Below are 24487 nucleotides of genomic sequence, written 5' to 3' on the forward strand. Positions count from 1 at the left end.
CATAAAACGTTTGGAATACAAAACTTGAACTTATTTGATACAAATGAAGGATGAACCTCGCTTTAATGGAAATAAAATTATTGCCTCTTTTATTACAATTTAATGGTTTTCAATGCATAAAATCCAAAAATGCTAATCATAATTTTAGGCATCTAGTGGTTAAAAAGTTATCCGTATATAAAATTGAGCTTTTTTAGCATATTTGACAGTTTACATTGACATCATGTTGGCTTCTATGTACAATTTGTCAAATGAGTGGAGTCGCTGACTGTATCAAATGCAAGTGGATATTAATCATTTTGTGGCGGGATTTTGAATCGTGATTATTGGAGTAGACAGAGAAGAAATTTCCTCTCTGGATTAGGTTTGGACTATGCTTTATACTCATACAAATATGAACTAATACTCGACGAAGTTCACTTCAATGCTCACTTATGTGGACCAATTAAAATTACGAATAGGAGCAATATGGTGTCATACTAACCTCTAAAATATGCTAAAACTGATGAGTTTTATATACGCATAACTGTGGAACCGCTGATTCCTTAAAGTTAAGATTTGAATTTTTGGATTCTACGCATTGAAACCTATTGAATAATAATAAAGAAAGATAACAATTTTATATCCATCAAATCGAAATTGAACTGGAATAAATTAAGTTTAAATAGATTTGAGACTTAAAGCAGTTGAATAAAAGTCTACAGAGATGTCTAAGACAATTAAAAAAGGGAAAATGTTGAAGAAAATACTACCAAAGGTAGAACATACTTCACCTTTACGGGTAACTATTCCCGCAGGAATGGCAAATGCTAAACCACCATTGGGATCACAACTAGGACAGGTTAAAATATTTTATACTTAAAATTTAGGGTATTTTACGACGTTGTAAGTCGACATCGTAATTTATTGTGTGGTAATTGTATTAAACAGTCCAACTGTTTTAAGTTTTATAAAAAATATATAGGTTTTTGATGAAAAATTTACATTATTATTTTTAGAGAAATATTAATGTAGCAAACTTTTGCAAAGATTTTAATACAAGAACTGAGAATATTAAAGAAGGCATACCTTTACCATGTCGTGTTAAAGTTAGATCTGATAGGAGTTATGATTTAGTAATACACAAACCACCAGCAACATATTTCTTGAAACAAGCGGCTGGAATTCAGAAAGGAAAAATACAACAAGGTAAATGTTAATACTGTAAAATATGAATATGTAGATATACATTAAATAAATTATAATATTCTTCAGGGGAAGTAGCAGGAAAAATAACATTTAAACATTTATACGAGATTGCCTGTATTAAAGCAGAAGACCCACCTTTGGCATTATTAAGCATACAACAAATTTGTCAAATGCTTGTTGGTGTGGCTCGAACATGTGGTATTCAAATTGTAGATAAATTAGATCCAGAAGAACATGCACAATTTATGAAAGAGAGAAAAGAAAATGTTAAGAAATTCCTGGAAGAATTAGAGGCTGCTAGAGAAACCAAAATACTTAGGGCAGTTTAAATTAATGTATTAAGACAAATTTACTGTACATAATTAATAAAAGCAAGGTAGTTTATTTAAATACAATCTAAAAAGATATTATATAATTTTTCCTTTTATATTTATCCCAGTTAATATCTTACATAGATTCGTATAATTTCTAGAAGTAATAGCACATTTCATATGTATATGTACGAAAAGATTTTAAAACAACCTTAAACTTTAAGGATAAAATCTTACAAATAGAGTCTTATGATTACATAATATTAAATTCTTTGAACCTCTTAAAAGTAACGTCTATTATAAAAATAAATACTAGAAATTAGGAAACATGATGACTTGAGTTTACATTCTTTAACAATTTTATAACGATTACACAAATGAATTTCAAATAATTATAATTTACTGTTTATGAAGTACATGTACAATTGGAACTCGAAAAAAAATATTTTTAATCTTGTAAACACATTTTTTTTAAACATTGAAATCATATAAACACATACAAGAAAACATATGGTAATCCATTCACTAATATGCACTATTTAGAATTTTTAATATCCTCTAGACGTCCGGAGAATTGTGCAAGAAAAATTTATTTATTATTTATTTGTAAAACAATATTAATTTTCCTTGTACTGTATATGTACATTGCGATGCTGTTCGAAGATGCAATTTTGAAGATCGAAGGATAATGTATCGATGATGTATCGTTAGCGCGGAATAATCGTTTGACGGTTATTAGCTAACTTCAGAGCGATTTGCTGACGTTCTACTCAAAGATGGCGGTGATGAGTACGCCATGTTTTTTGTGATGTTCGCGCATTAGGCAAATTTTTTGAGAATTGTGATTTGTATGAGCAAAATGGCTAATGATGATCTGTGGTTATTAAAGGAAGACGGTTACTTAAATGTGGACACTGAGTGTAAAAGTATAATTTATCATGCTAATCTAAATGTGTTACTAATTACCACTGGCAGTGCGCAAGTATATGTATTTGATGTCAACTCAGGAGTAATTTTGCAAAAAAGTTCTTTATCTGGTAAGCATTTCGATTCGTTTGTCTCTTATAAAGGAGAATTTCATATCTATGACAAATCATTATATTAAAAATCTTGTAGATAATTGATTTGTAATATTCAATCACGCCTCATGGTCAAGGTCGTATACGCGTACAAAACGTCAGGCGTGACTCAAACTTGTATAATCTCACTGATTTTAATATGATCAATTTTTATTATTAACTAATCGTTATCATTTGTTTGCTACTACTTTGAGATATAACCAAGTTCTTAGAGTCATTTGACTATCTCCTAAACTGTTCCTATTATTACTCCATGTACAATCATGTTTCTTTTTGGGGAAAACGTTTTTGCTATTTGTTGATTTATTAAAGTGTAGTCTTTATAATAAGTATATCAACTTCTACAATTATACCAATCATTATGTAATAATAATTTTTGAAAATGTAGATCGTACAAGATATCTATTGATATTTATTTTATAATGCTACATAAAATATCTTTGTTTTTTTGTGTTGTCTTTATTGATATTTTTAAAGTTCAGCTTTGATAAAAAAATAAATTTTGTTTGCTTAATCTTTTTAAATAGATTAAAGTAATTAGATATAATAATCTTTACTTTTACAGGAAAATTAAATGGAAGACTTCAAGGTACATATTTGTCAAATGGTGTAGATAAAATATTATATACAGATGGAAGAGGAATTGGAGTACGTAGTGATTATAATGGTGTACTCTTTTTGGACACTCTTTTACAAACACCTGTTTCAAGAAATGAAGAAATTGTAAAATTAGAGTTATTGTTTTCTGAAGCTACTTTATTATATCAGTGTCTACGATGTGTAGAGTTACCAGGAATAGATCATGTGCAAGAAGTAAAAGATGAGTTAATAAGTAAAACGTTTACAGTAGAAGCAAACCAGAAAAAGGGAATTAAAGCCCAAAAAGTATGTATAACAAATAAATAGATACCAAAAATTTTAAATTACTGAATGAACTAATATTTATTTAAATATTAATTTATCTTGTTCTCAACAGTGGAATACAGTATGTTTGGAACTACCACACAGTTCTCTGAAACTTGTGTGTTCAGGATTAGTAAATGAATTGAAGAGATTAAGCAGATATATTCCGGCATTGCCAATTGCTTCTGCCATTAATGAACGATTAAATGGCCTATTACCAGGTCTGCCATTAGAAGGAGGTCCTGCTGATAAAGCATTAATGTTTAGTGAAGCTACACGTCGAGATACTTTTTCAAAATGGCCACACATGAATTACAAGTATAACACTTAAATCATTGGTTTTTATTGGATAATAATTGAACAAATTTATCATATGTATATTGTTCTTTAGATGGGCTTTACCAGATCAAATGGCTCAGGCTGGTTTTTATCATCAGCCAAATGCAACAGGTGACGATAGGATAATGTGTTTTACATGTAATGTGTGTTTAGTTTGTTGGGAACCAACAGACGAACCTTGGTCAGAACATGAACGTCATTCTCCAGCATGTCCATTTGTCAAAGGAGAATATACACAAAATGTTCCTTTGTCTGTTATCCTTGCTACTGCTCCTGCACGTGAGGCTGGTGATACTGTAGATGTAATTAGCACTACAAATGTCAGTGGCCTTGTAGCTACAGCTTCCAGTGGAGGTTTTATTAATGTCTGGAATGTAACAAATCAATTAAAGGTAATATATCATAATTATAATAATGATAATAGTAACATGTTAACTGATGCTTTTCATGTAAAAATATTCCCATCTAATGTATTTTTCACAGAGGGAGGTATCATTTTATGTGGCTCCTATAGATCAAGAAATAAATAACAAAGATTCTATTCAGTTTGGTTCCACAAGAAATTTGACGTCATATTTAAGGACACTTAATTCAGAAGCAGATTCCCTTTCTGATTTTAAGCATCCAGGTTCTCATAAAGTACAAGTCACAGCATTGTCTGTAGTAGGTTCTCCTGTATCTCAAAACAGTGAAGCAAAAATATCTGGTTCTACGCTTTTACCTGTAGAGACATCAGACTCTAAAATCAGGCCATGTGTAGTGTGTGCTGTTACTGTGACAGTTAGTAATCCATCACAATTAAGGACTTTAGAAAATGTGTGGGCTACTTCAGCAGATCTAGCTTCATCATCTCTCGTTCGTGCAATGAACAGTGTAAATAGTGCTACCAGTGATACTTTAGATATAATGAAGGTAGCAGGTGATAAATACACACCATCAAGATTGCACTATTTAGTATTTTATGATTTTCATCACAAAATTGCAACAACACAATCAATTAAAGAAGATAATACTAAGGAATCTAAGGCTAAAAAGACATTATCTGGAACAGGCACCAGTGCTAGTTCAAACGGTGAACGTCAAGAAAACTTATATCAAGAATTTTTGGTTGGTAAATTTTTTTATGAAGTTCCAGTAATAGAGGATGTAGATTCAGAGGTAGTTGGTCCACATTTTGATGGTATTTTTCCAACATCTGCTCTTACTGCTTCATCTTCCAATGGGATCTACTCAAATCCAATTGGTATCACAGTACCCCCAACATCCAGTTCATTTGATGCCAATTTTAATCCTATAAATGGTCCAGAACATTTTGCATCAACATCTGATCTAACAACTGCGAATAAGAAAAGTTTGGATATTATGAAAATAACAAAGACTGAACCAGTTGTTGTAAAGACATTACGTATTGAAGCCCCTGATTTTGTTAAAATTACACACATTGAACCATCTAAAGATGGAAGACATTTGTATGTTGCTATGTGTCCTACAACAGATAACACAGATTCGTTAATTTCAAATAATAATCAGATGGATATTGATGAAGATAGCGAATTTTTCGCACAGAAAGGTTATGTGTATTGGGACCATAATGATACACAGTCTGATAGACTAATAAATGGTAAAATACCTGACGATATAAATAATATAAATACCATTTTACTTGTGTATGCTTTGGATTTTTCGGGGCAAGTGGTAAAAGTATTTTCTGAACCAGTAGCAAAACGAGAATTATCTGCAGATGAAGCTCCTGTTGAACATGTGTTTTTACCTCTTCAAGAGAAAAATAAATATACACCATCTGATGAAAATTTTAGTGGAAATTCTACTAGTAATTCAAGTGCATCAGCACCTATAGGACAAGTGGCTCTAGTATGCAGAGATGGTGGTATCAGAGTATTAAATTTAGATTCATTAAAAACTATTACCGAAGCAAGAGTAGAAGGCAAAAAGTTTGTTTCCGCAACTTATTGTACTAGTAAGTTGCAATATTTATTCATATTTCTATTAATAGTTTTTATTTTTGTACAATATAATCTTTCCAGGCTTAGAGAGATTGTGTGCATGTACAAGTGATGGCGCTCTTCACTTTTTTATTACTGCAGATGAAGAGGATTCCATGGAAGACAAAGAGGATATTGAGGATATTAATATGATGACAACTGAAGAAAGTAGTAATAAAAGTACAATTCCTAGCACGTCAACGTCATCTAGTTTTCAGTAAGATTAAAGATAAAATTAAAATAACGAAGTAAAAATATTTTAAAACATGAAATATTATATTTTTTTAGAGACCAATTAATTTCGCACAAATTGAATTTCTCGTATTCGGATTTACGTTCCCTTTATGAATTGACACGATTTGACCATCACTCTCCCGCATATGGTGCTACCGTTCCTCCTTGTTGGAATGAAATGATGCAAGCTCAACGACAGCGTCGTCATCCCCAGCATTTTCATCAGTCAGAAGATCAACACCATACCCGTACATGGCGTTTACATAATGAACGGTATGTATAAATATGGATATATATAGATATTTAGAAGGTATAATTTTATTTTATATTTTATCTTCGTTAATTACTTTATAAATTATAGAAATACTTGGGACGAGCACATATTTGAATTGACTCTCCCTCGAAGTGCTGCAGGACGTATTGGTCATGTAGATGTACGGTACAGTTTGCATTCAGTTTGTCAAGAATTGCCATCAATTCAAATTACTTTACTAAAGCAAAATATTAAAAGAATTGGTCATCATGAGCCTTTATTAACTCCTGTGGATGAAAGAATAGATTTTAACATAGGTAATGAGCAGAAGGGAGAAAATCCTGTGGTCACAGAGGAGTTTCAGCGGCAACATAATACGGAGATTTTATGTGGACCGATCGATTTACATCGTAGTTTGGACTTATCTTGGCGTTCTGGTTGTGTCACACTGACTAGCCCAAAATTGTTTCGTTCTAAAGCCAGAACGCTTCTTGTTCATATCAAGGCTCTAATCGATCCTACGAAAGATAACGTAAGTACTTATTTAAAGTGTGTATTGAAATTTAAATATAATATACATGATAAATGTCATTTTCCTTTATTTCTAGGCAACGCCAAAGTCGAAAACAAACTCATCAGACAACAAACCTCCTACATCTAAAAAATTGAGGATAGTCGAAGTGCGTCGATTTGTAGAAGGTACAAGTAATAAGAAATTAGACGTTTACATCGGTAGGTACAATTTTACTTACTGATTTATTATATATATATATATATCAATTCCTGTGATTAATTCCTTTTTCTCCATATTTATTTAAGGTTGTGATTGTATTTATGAAATATCAATTACTGTTCGAACAGTATATCCTACTAATATACCAAATGAAAGGGCGCAACGATGCGCTATGCTAGAATCTAAAAGTTGCTTTGAAAATTTATTAAGTGTTGCTTGTTTGGAGACGCTTGATAAGTAAGTTTATTTACTACAATTATAAATGGTATTACTTATATTTATTATACGCAAATGCGTTATAACTCATTGAAATGTTACAGATCGCCTATTGCACAATCACTGGCATTAGATGTTCTTGTATGGATAGCCTCTATCAGATTGACGAGGCTTCGTAACAATCAAAACAATATCGAAATAAAAAGTTTCCAGTTGGAAACAATTCGTTCAGTACAAGCACGGCTATCTAATTTATTAAGAACTTGCCTTCTGCATGCTGGTCGAAGTATAGCGCACAAGTGTATAAAATTAATTATGCTTTGTAATATGTAAGTTAATGATGCAATAACTTCTGCGTAAATAATACGTAAAATTTATTTTATAATGCTAACAAATTGTTTTCAGTGGTTTTTATAATTTGAATGATCCTCCATCTCAATCTTTCGACGAAGCTTTGGTGTCTGTTTTAGTAATGTTGTTACCATCAATAGTAGAAGTTGAATGGGCTGGTTCGCTACGTTGGTTACAATTATTAATTAATAGAACTTTAATACGAGATAGAAATCACAGTATTGCTCAACAATGTGTTTCTTTAATACAACAAATAGCTGCTGAAATATCGAATCGTGTAAATCCATATCATTTATTACTCGCGACAAGGTATGATTAAATATCTTAATGTAATATATTTTATTGAAATGATTTAATACATCAACAGAAGTTTTCAACTTTTTACAGATTTGGTTTGTATAATTCTCCATTTGAGACCGAATTGTTCGACTTGGAATCGCCGATGCCTCCCAAATATAGTCCTATACCTCCCACATATGTGTCAGCTGTAGCTAATGAACAGACGGGACCGTCAGCTGCTTCATCAAGTTCCATGTATTCTCAGGATGCTATTGATTTGAGGGACCTACTTACACTGCCTACACATCCAACTAGTGAACTTGTGGTATCTAGCAAGTTGAAGGCTTTATGTGCTAATCATAATATGAAAGGACTTTTAGAGGTGATTTATTGATATTATGAAGAACTAGAATATAGCATATCAATAATATTTGATTACAAAAATAGATAAAAATTGTAAAACTTCAGGTTGAGCCTCTCCACTTCACTTGTCTTGCTGCTTCTGATGGTACCAAGATGGAGAAAATTGACCCATGCATGAATACAAGTAATATTGGAGCACCTCTTTATGATAGCACAGCTACAAATAACAATGGTGTACCTGACATCAAAACCATTCATCACACTTACGTAAGTTCTCGTAATCTATCTACCTTTTTTATATTAATATATCAACAGTTCCTACATCTTTTCTGTTTTCCTTTTTCTATTACACTCTAAATCTAATGATTTCATGGAGCATGCAATTATTCCAAATTTGATGTAAACGTGACAATACTCATATTAGTAAAAACAAACAAACGTTATCTACAAAGCAACATGGTAAAATGAAACAGGGAGTTTACCAATTTCTGCTTTTTAATTAAAAGGGTTAAAGCTGTTACAGTCATTTAGCATTGAACATTAAACCTAAATGGTATAGATGTTTTTTCAAATAGAGGAAACATAATCTAGATAGAAATCATTGTACATTGTAGAACTTGGATGCTGGATCGCTAGGAGCAGATGTTCAGGCTAAGCCAACACCTATGTTAAGCGATCTACTTAGTCTATGTACAGGAAGAATGTTAAAGAACCCAGCTCCACAACTGATATTCACACCTGATGATCAATCAGACTGTGATGAAGCTAACGATATGCCTATCAACAATCAGACATGGCATAATACACAAAATGATATGCCTACTTCACGTATATTAAGTTCTACTGTAACGAAAGAAAAATCGTCTGTACAAAATATCAATACTACTATAAACAAAGTTGAAGACAGCAATTCTAAAAAGGTAGATTACATAGATGAAAAATTGCACTTTTTCTTTCTGTTTCTCAGTTCGACGATTTCCTGTCGTTACCATAAATTTTTATAGCTTTATTAATATGCTGTTTGTAACTGAGTTTATATAATTTCGTTAATTGTCGGATACAAAGCTAGATACATAAATTGCAAATTGCATGACAGCCTTAGGATCCATGCATTTAACATCAATGTCATTTTGATATTATATTATCATATTGCACATTTTCCCATTTATATTTATCTACAAGATTTATAAAACATAGGTGTGATAAGAACGCTATCCAGTTACACAGGTCTTATTGTACTGAATGATTTGTTTTGATTTCAACGCACGAGCAAATATTTTAATGATACGAGGTTGTCTACATCTACTTTCATGATTTAATTTTGCAAGTATAATATCGTTTCCAGTTTTATTTCGCACATACACAAACACACTTACACACAGGCGCATACACTTTGGCTTAATAGATTTAATTAAATGAGACATGTAGAATTGATTCCTACTTAATGCTTTCAATGTTATATAAACGCATATATTCCTTCCTACACCATGAAATTTTGGGTAAGAATATAGGAATAATTTGAATAACAAAATTATTTCTGCCATGAAATGTATGGAAAGTGGAAATGGATTGTATAGAGCGATATCTAAAAAAATGATTTTACCCAAATTTCTAATTCTTGCAAATATTCAGTCTTAATGTACTGTTTTGTAAGATGAACTGATTTATTTTTGCATTTTTATGTATTTGTTTGAATGATTATGATCCATTTCATAACAAAGTAGAAATGAAGTAGATGTTTAACAATTATCAAAATAAATATTATTAAAGAACTCTGTTTGTTATTTGTATATATTACAGCGAAAAGATGTTACATTCCCATGGGGAAGATTATTGTGTTGGCCACCACAACAGGCATTGGTGGTCGATCGAATGCATTCTGGTGCTCGCCGATTTGTTATCCTCGATTTTGGATCACCTGTATTACTTACGGATTTGATTATTCCTTGCTGCAGTGATTTAGCATCACTGTCTATAGATATATGGACAAAAAAGGAAGAAGTTGATGGTACACGACTCATTGTTGCTGGTGATATTGGAAATAGGTCATTGGTTGTATGTGATCTTCAACCACCACCTGTTTGTAGATATCTAAAGGTATTTAATAATATTCAGTATATTTTACTATAATAAAATAACTTATTCATTTCATTTAGCTTAATTTATTTACTCATTTATATTATAACAGAAAATTGTCTTATTGCTTTCAGATTATAATCATAGGTCGGTATGGAATGTCTCCTACAATGTGTAAAATTCCATTAGGAATTTTCTATGGACATATGATGGTCTTACCTGGAGAAGATTATGCGGAATTAAATAGTAGCTCAGTAGCTTGCGACAACACCTTTGATTCTAATGTGCAAGCTACTATCACTACGCAGTGCAATATATTGTCAGCTCTCGCAGAAGATGTGCAGTGCAGGTACTTATAATATATTTCTTTGGAAGTATAAATTTTGTTTATTATGTTTTATACAGTTTATGATTAACATTTATCCTCTTATTCTTCTAGATTTAGTCTAGCTACTGAAAAACTAAAAAGCCTATTGGATCCACTGTTGTGTTCAGAAACTACTAATGTTATGCATATGCAACACTATCTTTCTTTTAGTAAAGTACCTAATGAAAATAAAGAACAGCCATCTGCAAAAATATTGGCTACTTATCAAGTAAGTTAAATTAAGTATTTTAATATAAAGACTCATTACATGCATAAAAAATGTACATGTTGAATATTATAGGAATGCGTAATGTTTCAACATCAACTAAATGTTGTCCGAGGTGTATGGAGACGATTGGAATCGTGGAAAGGTTCTCGAACCATACCTACAATGTCTTTAGCAAATGCACCTACCGACAAATTACGAGCCCTTGGAGAAACTTTACTCGATATTCTCCTGTTTGCAGTATATGAAATTGGTCCAATACCTAGCGTATGTTTCTTAATTTTTATATACTATGATTGTATATATGACATTATGATCGTTTAGAATTTTGTATATATATATATATATATTTTCTTTTTCTTTTAGATACCGTTATCAATATGCGATGTTTTTACACCAACCGTTTGCGAAAAGTTTTTTCATTCAATTTGTGTTGTTACACCAGCTCCGCGTTTACAACTGCAAGCTGTTGCACTTTTAACGCGTATGGCTGGTCATCAACCTTGGTGGGGAAATTTTTTGTCTAATGTTTTAATTAATCTCTATTCGTCGTCGTCTACGCACATATTTCCACAAGACAGGTACGACATATATATAGTGTTTACAACTTTTTAATAAAAATTAAAAACGTTATATAAATCGGAAATTCCTTGTTTAATTTTTTAGAGTATTTATTTTGCTAACACTTCTCGGACGTAAATCATTGATTGCTGGTGTCAATAGATCTTCTGTAATAGATGCTATGGTTCGCACGCTAGGCAAATTATTGACACCATTGTCAAATCCTCAAACATCAGATACAAATCACTTAGACGTAACACTTATTGGCTGGGTACTGCTTTTCCTGTCAGTATGCTTGGATACTATAGCAATACCACCTACTTGCTTGGAAGAAAATAATGAAAAAACTAAAGAACAAGGTACTACATATATGCGTGGATATTTCCAGATGGTAATACCAATATTTTAAATGTTGATTATCATAAAAATTCGTTTATAAGGTTTATCATCTCGCTGGGAATTTATTCAAGGAGAATCTGCAATGCAGAGGAAATATGGTAATGCCAATCGTTCTCTAACTTTTAGTTATCGTAAAAAATTACAGAAACATATAATGCATCACAAGCAACAACTTCAAGAGTTAGAGCAAGCAAAAAAAGTGTTCCATACGTCATCGCAGGTATGAAAGTACTCTCATCTTACAATAATAAATATTAGTAAGCATCTAAGGAATTAATATGTTGCATGAATTTTAAAGGGGTGGACTAATCTTTCACATACTGCTTCATTGTGTAGTAAAATGAAAGCAACATTAAAATCGCAGGAGCAGTTTTTTAAGAAAACATTAAAACAAAATTCTGCCAAGCATTTCAAAGATATTCTTAGTATTCGCAAAAGTGATACGCAACACACTTCCCGTAGTTTACAATCACAAGCAAACGCAAGGTTTGTAATAAAAATTTATATAACAGTCTCATCTATCTCTTTTTAAGATTTTATAGTAACTTAAATGTATCATATAAGTTCTAGTAAATCGGAAACAACGGACGCGGATGTTGAATATATATCCAACTTATCACATCAACATGTTTTGCCTGTTGCACGTGGACTCATTGCTCTTATTTTATATAATTCTGCTAATGTGGATATGTTCCTATTAGCTTGCAAGGTAAGGAAATTCAAAAATATGATATATATTTGCCGAGTTTTTGTTTTGTTTCTTTTTTTTTCTTAATGTAAAAAGTACTATAAATTTTATCTTCATTATATATTATTTATTTATAAATGAAATATAACTGATAAAATTAGTTCATTAATGCTCTATTTGTACCAATGCTTAGTACTACGATTTACAATCAAAACATTACTAGCTTGTAGATATAGTTGATAATTTTTAATATATAATAAGCTTTATGCTTTTTATGAGGCAACTGTTTGAATTATTGTATCATGTACCATATAGGTAGTCGCTAGGCTAGTGATATCTACACGTCCTGCAATTAGCTTGTGTGAGCTTATGAGCGAAGAGCAGCTCCTAAAATTAGTCAGATTGGCAACGGGTACTTCTGACGCGGCCTGGTCTTCGCATGCAGTTTCGTGCCTTTTACAGGATTTATTAGAAGGTATAATACAGTTTTTATTGCATTACTACTCTGAAATACGATTGTAATACCTATTATTTATATGTATTTTTCTTTTTGGTCTTTATTAATCTTTTTGCAGGTGGAAAATTAATTCCAAAAACGTGTTCTACTCATGAAGGAAGTCCTTCCGAGGAAAACTTCGAATCTCTTGTTACGGAAAAGAGTCGAACACCAGAAGAAGAATATGTTAGTGCTGCTGAAACAAGTAATACTACTGTTCCACTTGGCAATGATGAAGGATTTGCGGAAGGTGAAGGAGAAGAAGATGCTCAAGATGGTATAATGGTGATGTCTGCAGCTGCATCAACATCAAAGTCCAATGGATTTTTGCCTTCCCTTTTAGAGTCTGATGACAGTGAATTTGAAGATTTCTTAGATGATATTTTGGAACGTGGTAGAAATACGTTGAAGAAAGGTCATCCATTACCTAAGAATGTAGACATATCTGGGTATGTAATATATATGTAAATACTTGAATGTAATCTAACTGTTGGAAATATTAAATTAACTGAAAATTTTTATAGGATTTCCTTGGCAATGGATGCAAGATTGGAATATGGGGTGGAAATGGGAATAGAGTTATCACTAAGGATATTGTCTATGTTCAGCATGTATAATTTACCTTATAGTATAAGTACCACAATACATGTGAGTTGGTGATGTTTAATTTATATTTATTCCTAGCATAATTTGGGTAAAATTTATCTTTATTTTCTTCTATAAAAGGTTCCACCAGAGTCAAGTCGATATCCTCAACAATCAACATCCAAAGCAGAACCTAACTGGAATGAGAGAAGTCAAGACATTTGGAACTCGCCTGACACAACTTTTTCGAGTTTAATAATGTTAACAAGATGTTTTGACAAAATATTCGCGGAATTATATTTACAGGTGATATTAATTAAGCAGCAACTTTACTACTCATATAATATCCACTACTTATACCCAATGAACTCAGAGTGAACTAAAAATTATTTCTATTTCGCAACAGAGCGTGGAAACAAATCTGGAACTTATCCTTCAACTTTGGCTAACATTGAATTTAGATGCTTCTACAGAACAATCAAATTCCCCAAATCAATTTGACCCTTCACTTACACCTGTTATACCTTTAAGTTCAACAGCTATTTCAAATCTTATATCTGCATTATCTTGGTAAATACAAAATTCATTTTAACAATAATCATTTTTTATTTGAAGTTTTTAGTAATAAAAATCAATTTGTAGGCATCCAGGAGTTTCTTTACGAGCCTGGTGTCTTGCTCTCCAATGCTTAACTCTGGCAAATAATCAACCGTTACAGACAAATCCTGCAGAAGCTACAAATAGTAGACAACCACTAGAGGGTCTTCTCGGTGGTATGGCCGGATGTATTGTAAAAGAACGTAACATGGGTCCTATGCTTTTACGTTTACTTTCTGGAAGCGGATTAAATGTTAACGCTATGGACAAACAATATATTATGGTATGTTGGTACACCTTCTCAAATACTAGATACTTTGCAGTATTCTGTAATTTTATATTTCAATATATGATTTTTAGGCTGGACCTACTGTTTGCCAAGCACTACAATATTTTTTAGTTAGATTAAAAATGAGATGCGACGTGATTACGCCTGGCAGTACTTTAGGGAATGCATTAAAGGAACTCTTACTATGGGTAGTATATCAACTTGTACAACCTGGTGGAGCTCTGTCTACAAGAAGAGGACCCTTAGACGCACAGTACAAACTTATAACATCATTAACAAATCTAAATTTTACCAACACAGATTTAGGAACTGCAATGAGTATAACAGAATGCGTTGGAGTACTAGTTTCTACTTATGTTAGGGGTTCTGAAGGTACTTTTGTGAACCAATATAAAGTATCATATTACTGAATTGTCATATAGTTCCATTTTCCTTTTTCCTGTTTTATAACAGTTGGAGCTCAATGTGGTGGTACTGGTGATTTAGCAAATCCATCTGGAGGATTTGGAAGTTTATTTGCTTGTGTATTTGGTGGAGACACTAGACAAGATCATCCTACATCATGGGATACTTTAGTCGTAGCTCTTATTAAATTAGTATACCGACTTATTCAAACACCTTTACCAGAGGTACACATTATTGTTTAAAATGTTTCATATCGAATAGATATTTAGAATTTATTTTCATATTAGAATATTTTATATTTCCAGCCCTGCCCAGGTCGATCTGACGGCCCAATAAGAATCGATCTATCTGAAACAAATTTCGATGCAAATATTGATATCAATGATACTCAAATGAAAGTAAATATTTCACAAACGGATGAAAGTAAAGTTGCAGAACAACAATCTTCATCTCGCTTACAACAATGTACATCTAATAAACCTCGTGTACGATGCGTTGCAGATACTGGTATGTATCAAAATGCAATAAGTTTGTTCTAATCAAATATTAATTAATGAAATGTTATGATTTTCAGTTTTGCAACATGAACCTACCATGATGCGTTTGCTAGGAGCTCTAGGCCATAGTACCGGTTCATCTCTAGCTATGCTTTTAGGTGAAAGTGCTGGTGCAGGAACAGCAACTGAACTTGGTGATCCTGCTTCGATACCAGACGCTACATTTCAACTTTTGACTACTCTTACTAAAAAAGCAAGCAATCGTTCTTTAGTTCTCAATCCACTTTATCAATACCTTTCCTCTTGTAAGTCACACTTTTCAGGAATTTCAATTTTTGGAGGAACATGTTTTCATATTTAATATATTATATTTTTTGTAGCATGTGAACAAAGAGAACTAAATCGACAGTTGGGTGTTATGCAATTGTCAGAGCCTCTTCTTTGGTATATCTTAAGGGTTTTGGACAATGAAGTATCATTGGCAATGTTTACAGCAATGGGTGGAGTAAAAGTACTTTGTGAAAATTTAGTAAAATCAAGTAACAGTGGCAACACTAACTCTGCTTCGCCTGATGTGATTGCATTAGTAATGGAACATCTTTCGAATGTTCCTAATGTGTTACCAGTAGCGTCTTCAAGTAGCAAAAAGTCCATGAATACGTTAGAGACTTATGAAGATGGATTATTAAACTTTGCTCCATTGGGTATTATATCTTGGTTTAATCCTGCTGCACAACCAGCAGATGTTCTCATACAAAATTCTACGCCACATAAGCGAGCCAGGACAGCTGCATGGTTATATCACTGTTTCCCTGATGAGGCATGGGTTGATCTTGCGATCACTTTACCTTGTGCTATATTATTGAGAAAAGTGGAACTTCAACCGCATCTTACGTCTTTAGCTAGTAAGATATATAAACACAGTATTAATGGACAGTATATGCTATATTTTGATATTATAATATTTCTATCTTATAGCGTGTCCGTCGGCTGTGGCTATCGAAGTTTCGAGAGAAAGTAACAGTCCTCTAACACCTGTTTGTCCACCGATGCCTACGGCAGGCTTGACATTTATTCGTATTACTTTATCTCAGCCAGAAGTAGCAACATCTGTACTCGTACGACTATACAAGCCGCGCGACTCAAGAAATATAAGTTTAAGTCAGATTAGATTATTAGGTACCACAGCATTCGGTGAAATAAAAACGAATCACGATACAATAGACGAAGAACAACTTACCAAGACAAGGTAATTTTTTACTGATTGCCTAAATCGTACATTTTTTGATATAATTTTTAATCGTATTCACTGTGAAGCGTACACTTCTATGATTTCATGAGTCCAAATACAATTTTACGTATCAATTTAACGTATCTGTCTAGCTTGGGTTGGTTGCGATTGCTGCATCAATGTCTATCCGTAAGCACGTTGAACAGCAATCTCGCTGTTAAAGTGCTTAATTCTGCGGCTTCAGTCGAAGGACTGGTTGAGGCATGTTGTAATCTTCTGTTACTCCCAGCACCATCTCTTTTTACTCCCAATCTGGAGAGGGTTCTTTTGCAACTAGGCTTACATTCTCGAGAGCTTGGACTTCGACTCATTGGTCTTTTACTCAACAACAGGTCTACTTCTTTCTTTCAAGGTACTGCTTTTCTTGGGAATCGATTCTATTCTTTTTTTTTCAAGGTATTTTTCTGAATACATGAATTGAGATCGAACCGGTTGGTATTTTACAGGTGCCACAACTACACAAGAAACATCAACTGTCCAATTGGTTGTAGAATTATTGCAGCAACTATGTTCCATTCAAGATTCTTGCACGGAAGCTCGTATGACAGCGGTGTTATCGTGGCTCCATGCATCAGCAGTAAATGGAATTTCTCGGCCCAGTAATGGTCCTAATGCTATTAATCCGCCTGCTGTATATATTCATTGTGTGTCTTCTATTATATGGGAAGCACATCAACAGCAAAATCTTAATTATGATTTACAGGCTTTACTAACCGATGAACTTTTTAAGTAAGTCGTATTCTCAATATATTTAATTTTTTTTCCATTTGATAGTTTTTAATATAAGCTCTCTTTTCAATTAGTGCCTTGTATCAATGGACTTTGGTTTTGGGAACGAGTTCTGCCTTAAAACAGGCGATTGATTCTGCTCTTTGCGCGTTTTGCTACGTGAGACCCTCATTATTCCCTTTGCTTCTTCAAAGAGTACGAATTTTGGTACCTAATATGGCAACAGATCATTCTGCATCTATATCGGATGACCGTAAGGAAAGAGAGAGTCAAACAGATGATAGGAAGAGCGAATTTAATGGCGAAGAATGGTACTATCGTTATGTGTTATCAGAATATAAACGATTAAATTTAACAGAAGGACAGTTGCTTACTGTAGCTGCAGCCGCTCGGTCTCCACCAGGTATTCAACAATTGATTGATTCTGGACTTCCTGCTTCGTTGACAATGTTAATTATCGGTGAGAGATTATCTTGTGAGATTATTACTCTAGAATTGGATAAATTTCTAAACGGCGAAACTTCTATGTAGATTTTTGTAATTTGGAAAGTTCACGACAAGAGCAACCGCAAGGTAGACGAATATCAACGAAGGGTAGCTGTCAAAGTAACTTAGGAAGTTTAACTGATAATGATAAAGCTGGTGAAAGTTCCATGGATACAAATAATTATGTTGGTAAGTGTGTTATTTGGAAAAGTTGTAATTTTTACAACCTAATAACTTTTTTTTTACAATCTTTATAAACGGTATTATGATAACCATTATTTAGGTGAGTTATGTATGACAGAACCGGAAAGTATAGCAGTGGTGTTAGAATTTCTGACCCTTGTGTGCTCGGAAGGTAGAATGCGTGATTGGCTTGGTAAAGAAGGACGTGGATTTTGGTTACCCCTTCTTTCACTTCTCAGTAATCGACCCGTGGAAAATCCATCTTTATCTTCTTTGAGGTAGTTATATACATTTCATTTATGGTACAAATATAAAAGAAAATTTGATACTAAAAATATTTTTATTTTGCAGATGTTCTAAAACAAGTATATCATATGCATCATTAGAAAGTGCAATGATTAAATTTTTATCTAGGTGTTGTTGGTGTCATCTTGAAAATCAAAAGTTATTAGCCGAGTTATTAACCGATGTTATTTCTCAACAACGAACAACTTCCAGTAAGAGACGATTATTTTTAATTTAGTTTAGATTCATTTTATTTCATGTAGTATACAGCATTTTTGTCGGACAGATGTGCGCTATCTTCATGGAATTTCGGGTTTCACGAGACGACTGATTTTGCAATTATTATTGGAAGGTGAAAAGGTATTAGTGTCTGTAACTTCCGATGCACCGATGAAAGTTTCAAATACAACAGTCAATTATAGCATGTTGGCTATGCCACCGCATCCAGCTCATCCGCTCGGTCATTATCATCAATTACTGTACATGTCTACTCAATCAACCGTTGCGGATATATTACAACAAGTCTCTGGTGAGTTAAGTTTCAGTATTCTCTTCTTCAGTTAGTAATAATCATATGCGCAATATGGTTCTATTAAAATTTGGAATGTTTTTCAAAGGTACATGGCTTTTTTTATTGTTGCCAAATACATATAAGGGTAATGAAACTGGAACGAATAATAATCGATCTAGAGAGCTTTGGGAATCTGGTATGGCCTTCATAGTAGATACTCTTAGCGTAGCAGCGGGAAATACAGCGAAAGACAAAAGGGCTAAGGAGGCATCTAACAGATCACAAGCTCGTGGTCCTGTCATAAGAAAGTCGCGAATAAATTCTGGCAAGTCACTCGTTATTTATGATATATTATAATACATGAAATATGAGCAAATTTTAATTATTCTACTTGAAATTTCGTATTAATAGACGGAGCGGCTAGTACGAGCAAAACATCGACTAATAATGTTCAGCAGAATTCTACCAATTCTACTAATCAACAATATTTGATACATTCATCACGCCCAAATACTCCTTTACCACCGCAGTTGACTATTGCTCAGCTTTTGGCTATTGCCGAAGATAGTGGAATATCTTTATCAGAACCTTGTTTGCATCTTATATTACGTCAACGTAACAAAGATTCAAAAGGTCTGTATTAAATGAAATTCATTAATTGGAGGAACGTTTATAGATAACTAACTGTTCTTTTATCTTCCAGATGACATAACGAAACAAAACGACAGCGAGTTATTAAATTATAGAAGCATAGAAAGTTCATTAGGAGTGTTCAGCGCAGGTGGTGGTTTAGCGGTGTTAGCTCGACATTTACCGCTTGTGTATCCAGATTCTAGACCACCACCCGTCCCGTTACCCTCGCCAGAACAAACATACGAGGAGTGGGTCAAATTAGGAATCAGCGACGATGCTTGTGAAGTCGTGGAAGAAAGTGGAAATAACTCTTCTTCATGGGCATCATCACCAGCTGCTTACGTGCCACCACATTCCCTTGCTGCTTTTGGTTTGTTCCTCAGACTTCCAGGTTATGCGGAAGTACTATTAAGAGACCGAAAACGAGCACAGTGTTTGTTACGTCTTGCATTAGGCGTTTCGGACGATGGTGAAGGTGGAGACGTTTTAACGTCACCGTTGGCTGCGTTGTTACCAACCTTGCCATTCCAAGTGTTAAAGCAATTACTCGATGCTACACCTGCGACCACAGACGATGGTCTTCTTTTACGTAAAACAACCATCGAAGTGGGTGCTATGCTTCTGTTGTTGAATTGTTTAGCCGTATTTACCCACCAAACGAACCAAAACGAAAATTCGGAGCAGAAAGTAGCTGGCAACCAGGGCGAAGCAGGACGTAGCGACGATAATTCGCATTTGTACTGGGCGAAAGGTACAGGATTTGGTACCGGGTCCACGCAACAGTCGTGGAATGTCGAACAAGCTCTGATGCGACAGAGATCCGAAGAAGAGCACGTTACAGTATTATTGCAAGTTTTAGCAAGTTACATTGGCTCCGGTGGACAAACACAAAGAGAACTGCCAGCATCTTTTCCCGATCTACTAGCCCGATCCTGTTTACTTCCAGCCTTGTCTTCGTATTTGAGAAACGATTCGGTGTTAGACATGGCGAGGCACATTCCTTTGTATCGAGCAGTATTGCAACTGCTCAGAGCTATGGCTCTATCGAATCAACTAGTTCCGCTTTTATTACCTAGAGGCGGAAAGTCTGGTGAACCATCCGTTGTATCACTTTTATCCAGTATGAGGGTTTGCGTGGATACGTACGTTCACAAGATTAATCGCACTAGGAGTAATAAGTCGAAGACGCTATTCAAGTATCCTGACGATACTGAGCAAGACGAAGGTCTAGCAACGTTAATCCCTGATATTCAAGAGAGTGCTACTATAGTGCAAAATGCTACCTCTAGATTGTCAGGAATCGAAGAAGAACTACCTGGTCCAAGTCCCACGGCTCCAGAATTACCTCTGCTTTCTATCGAACAACGATACATAGAAGTTATGAAAAATTTACAATTTGGTAAGAAAATGTGTTTCTATTAGAATATACTTATCATTTTTTATATACATATATTATTTTATGTTAATGTATTACTTACAATTGTAGATACATATGAGATGATTACTGAAAATCCAGAAGCTGGTGGATATAAGTTTGCTGTTTCATATCATTTTGAATCCACCATGAGGGCAGCTGGCGAAAGAAGTCACCCCATGAGGGTCAAGAGATTAGCTCAAGAAGCTGTCACACTTTCTACGGCGCTACCTTTGTCGTACAGTAGTAGTGTTTTCGTTAGGTGCGACACAGATAGATTAGACGTAATGAAGGTAACTACATGAATGAATGAGACAAATAACTAACGTAACATAATTATTAATTATACTTTGTACTGTGAACATTTAAATTCTTTTTTTAGGTACTCATAACAGGACCAGAGGAAACACCATATGCCAACGGGTGTTTCGAGTTTGACGTATACTTTCCTCCGGATTATCCTAACAGTCCGATGTTAATAAACCTAGAAACTACAGGTCGCCATACCGTACGATTTAACCCAAATTTGTACAACGATGGAAAAGTCTGCTTGAGTGTATTGAATACTTGGCACGGTCGTCCTGAAGAAAAATGGAATGCGCATACTAGTAGTTTCCTGCAGGCAAGTGTTAATATTAATAAAACGTAGATCAAGTTTGCGTTTTGGATCACTAACTAACTAAATGTTAAAACAGGTCTTAGTATCAATACAATCGCTGATTCTGGTATCAGAACCTTATTTCAACGAACCAGGATACGAACGATCACGAGGTACGGCGAGTGGGGCACAATCTAGTCTGGAGTACAATGTGAACATTTGTCAGGCTACTGCTAAGTGGGCGATGCTTGATCAAATACGTAATCCATGTCCTTGTTTCAAAGAGGTAATTACATTTGGATATTCGCATATTATGCGAAAACTGGATTCTTACATTCGTGTTTGGTGACTACAGGTTATACACACTCACTTTTGGATAAAAAGACATGAAATTGTTGCACAATTAGAAGGATGGATAAGGGATATGGAATTATACGGATCAGATCGCAGAATCGGTCGCACTCTTTCTCTGAACGCATTAGCTTTAAGGGTAATTAATTAATTTTACATATGCTATTATTTCAACTTAGGTATGTTAGGATAACGTGTTGCAATCTTATTTTATAATAACTTACAGAGACATTATAGTTTATTGAGAGAAGAACTGAGTAAACTGCCAACTCCTGAAGGTTTAGAGGATTTGGTGGAACCACTCGCGTCACCGGACTTGCCGATCGAACTTACCAGCACTCCTGGCACCCCGTGTTTGGACACATCATCAGCGACAATGCTACCTCCAACCAGCACGCCAATTAATAACTCTGTCGATACTATTAGCAATGCCAGTGCTAGCAATCACGTACACCACGACATCGATACGGACGTTGAGATGGAGAAGATGGTTTCAAAAGTGTGTGAATAGCTAAAGGATGTTAATAGACATTGTTGGACATTTTAAAAAGTCTATATTGTTTGTGTTATGACGGACAAATAACGGACTGACTGAAGATGAAAGGAAATCCTAATACATGGGCAAATTTCAGTTTATTGACGGATGATTAGGTGAATGAAAGATTATTGTATCTTTTCGTTGAACACATGACGATATCGATAAAATGAAAATCCGAGAAACGAAGGGAATAAGTGTATGCGTGCGTGTATGAGATACATATTGATGAGAGATACGGTAAAAAAGTAAAAATGCGCGAGAGACAACGAGACGAAAGAACCGGTAAAGTAGAATGGATACGAAGAATGAGTGTGGAGGAATGAAAGAAATGAATGGGTAGGCTGAATCGATAAGAAAGGAAAAGGAATATCTAGTGATTATAAAATCTAGTATGAATGTGACAAACTCGTATGTAGTAGGTACTCTCTGTGGCAACTGCTATGCTATATGTACGCTGCATTCTACTACTTCGTATTATCATAAGTAACAACTGTTATTCGATATTTATTATACGTGTTCCTCGTTTACGTAGCCGGTAATTCCCCCTTCCCGTTCCCCCAATAGCAATGCGACCGACTTTAAACGACATGTGTTCCAGCAAAACGAGACGATGTTGATAATGAACGCAAAACAATACGAAACAACGATACGAACTTTATTTAGCGAAAAACAGCATAACAGTCACTCGTAAATATGAGTGGAGTATGATGTACCTATACGACGTAATTTTGTGCGAATCGTTTTTCCGTTATAACATTTCGTTTCGTTCCTCGTTGCTAACCATTGTATTTTTTCCTTGCAAAATCGTCTCAATCGTTTAGCTCAGCGTCGCATTGCCCTCGATTTACGAGTAGAAAACAATGCGGAAAATTGCTCTATAACGCATGATGCAGTTAGCACTTGATACGTGTGCGCAGTGTGATTTAATATTTATCGTGCCTGTATTGATTACGGTCCGTATTGTATTTTTTACGGGAAATAATAGTATGACGTGTTCGGCTTAAAAACGATTGCATATTTTTCAACACCGAATTCCTTTCGACGACTTCATCGAAAAAACAAGAAGACCAGGTTTATATCGAACAGCCTTCATTTTAAAAAGAATTGAGATCTGCATATCGAGCGACGATACATTTTTTTTCTCTTTCAAGCATTCTTTTTATCTTTTCCTTTGTATTGTCCTTTTCCATTTCCTTTTTCTATTTTCGAAGATTTCAATGTATCAAACCGATCGAGAGCGAAAAGAACGGAAGAAAAGATGGTATTAAATCCGGTAATTCTTCATAAAATAAAGAGGGCAAACTACGGATATTCGGATAACTTGAAATATCGTTGCATTTGATATAATTAACAAAAAACAAAAAGAAGAAAAAAAAAAGAAACCGACGATTATAACCGGCATTATCGAAGACGCAGTAATCCCCCAAGCTGTCGCGATCCAAAACGCGATCTCACTTGGATTCCTGCTCGTATAGTATTGTCCCATTTCTCTTATCAGCGAATAATTACGGTTAGTTGTAAAATTACTGGTCGAATTACACCGCCAGTACCGATGATCGTTCTATCTGTAAATAATCGTCACACGAATAATCGCATTACAAGTAAATGTTTGTAATTCCTAAGTAACTGGATAAAATGCTCCATTGTAACGTATACTATTGCATGGATTCCTAAGCAATGAACGAAGCGAAACAAAACACGTCAGATGATGATGTACGCGACAGGACAACGTGTTAATAGTTATTTATAATAAACGATTATTATCACGCTATTCTCAACTTTCTTTCATATCGTTCATTTATAGTAACCCTTCTAACGTAAAAAACCTCGAATACACACACACCTGTCGACGTTGAAACATTCTTTCAAATTAGGATGTCTATTTAATATCGCAAATATTTTCGTACGGGATATCGTTGTTATATTATTATTTTTCAATTCCATTTTTCTTCTCTCGTAAGTAAGGAGCAAGATTTATTCGATAATTTTCCACGTGGAACGTATACTGGTCATTTTGCAAACTCCGTAAG

General features: G+C 34.1%; 2 protein-coding genes across 3 annotated transcripts; both read left to right on the top strand.

Moving 5' to 3' along the window:
- Positions 1-283: 283 nt before the first annotated feature.
- Mrpl11 (mitochondrial ribosomal protein L11) lies at positions 284-1591 on the top strand. The gene is made up of 3 exons (XM_072012776.1): positions 284-841; positions 999-1188; positions 1255-1591. The coding sequence occupies exons 1-3, from the start codon at positions 707-709 to the stop codon at positions 1515-1517; spliced, it is 588 nt and encodes a 195-aa protein (XP_071868877.1). The 5' UTR covers positions 284-706; the 3' UTR covers positions 1518-1591.
- Positions 1592-2264: 673 nt separating this feature from the next.
- On the top strand, positions 2265-24228 carry Bruce (BIR repeat containing ubiquitin-conjugating enzyme). 2 transcript variants are annotated; one of them, XM_072012762.1, is made up of 51 exons: positions 2265-2536; positions 3144-3463; positions 3555-3799; positions 3873-4212; positions 4304-5798; positions 5866-6040; positions 6112-6330; positions 6419-6842; positions 6919-7042; positions 7130-7280; positions 7364-7588; positions 7665-7919; positions 7998-8271; positions 8358-8519; positions 8867-9172; positions 10053-10349; positions 10463-10677; positions 10768-10924; positions 10997-11188; positions 11288-11502; positions 11588-11841; positions 11923-12101; positions 12180-12367; positions 12446-12590; positions 12885-13044; positions 13145-13514; positions 13590-13713; positions 13792-13956; positions 14057-14220; positions 14293-14530; positions 14608-14908; positions 14990-15165; positions 15247-15448; positions 15516-15743; positions 15819-16343; positions 16417-16687; positions 16822-17081; positions 17176-17458; positions 17533-17918; positions 17990-18133; positions 18228-18405; positions 18479-18624; positions 18699-18941; positions 19030-19248; positions 19335-19556; positions 19627-20955; positions 21043-21263; positions 21353-21592; positions 21666-21854; positions 21924-22058; positions 22146-24228. In XM_072012762.1, the coding sequence occupies exons 1-51, from the start codon at positions 2350-2352 to the stop codon at positions 22428-22430; spliced, it is 14148 nt and encodes a 4715-aa protein (XP_071868863.1). In that variant the 5' UTR covers positions 2265-2349; the 3' UTR covers positions 22431-24228. The 2 variants fall into 2 exon arrangements, with proteins under 2 accessions (XP_071868863.1, XP_071868864.1); XM_072012763.1 differs by lacking the exon at positions 8867-9172.
- The last annotated feature ends 259 nt before the right edge of the window (positions 24229-24487 follow it).

Source organism: Bombus fervidus, chromosome 11 (assembly GCF_041682495.2).
Source record: "Bombus fervidus isolate BK054 chromosome 11, iyBomFerv1, whole genome shotgun sequence".
In the NCBI taxonomy this organism is placed as follows: domain Eukaryota; kingdom Metazoa; phylum Arthropoda; class Insecta; order Hymenoptera; family Apidae; genus Bombus; species Bombus fervidus.

What these genes read in the sequence shown, in the direction of transcription:
- Mrpl11 (XM_072012776.1), top strand. Translation starts at nt 707, where the DNA reads ATGTCTAAGACAATTAAAAAAGGGAAAATGTTGAAGAAAATACTACCA. An exon ending in TGGGATCACAACTAGGACAG is followed by an intron (nt 842 to 998) that starts GTTAAAATATTT and finishes TATTATTTTTAG; the next exon opens with AGAAATATTAATGTAGCAAA. An exon ending in GAAAGGAAAAATACAACAAG is followed by an intron (nt 1,189 to 1,254) that starts GTAAATGTTAAT and finishes AATATTCTTCAG; the next exon opens with GGGAAGTAGCAGGAAAAATA.
- Bruce (XM_072012762.1), top strand. Translation starts at nt 2,350, where the DNA reads ATGAGCAAAATGGCTAATGATGATCTGTGGTTATTAAAGGAAGACGGT. An exon ending in GCAGAAGATGTGCAGTGCAG is followed by an intron (nt 10,678 to 10,767) that starts GTACTTATAATA and finishes TTATTCTTCTAG; the next exon opens with ATTTAGTCTAGCTACTGAAA. An exon ending in GTCTACTTCTTTCTTTCAAG is followed by an intron (nt 17,082 to 17,175) that starts GTACTGCTTTTC and finishes GGTATTTTACAG; the next exon opens with GTGCCACAACTACACAAGAA.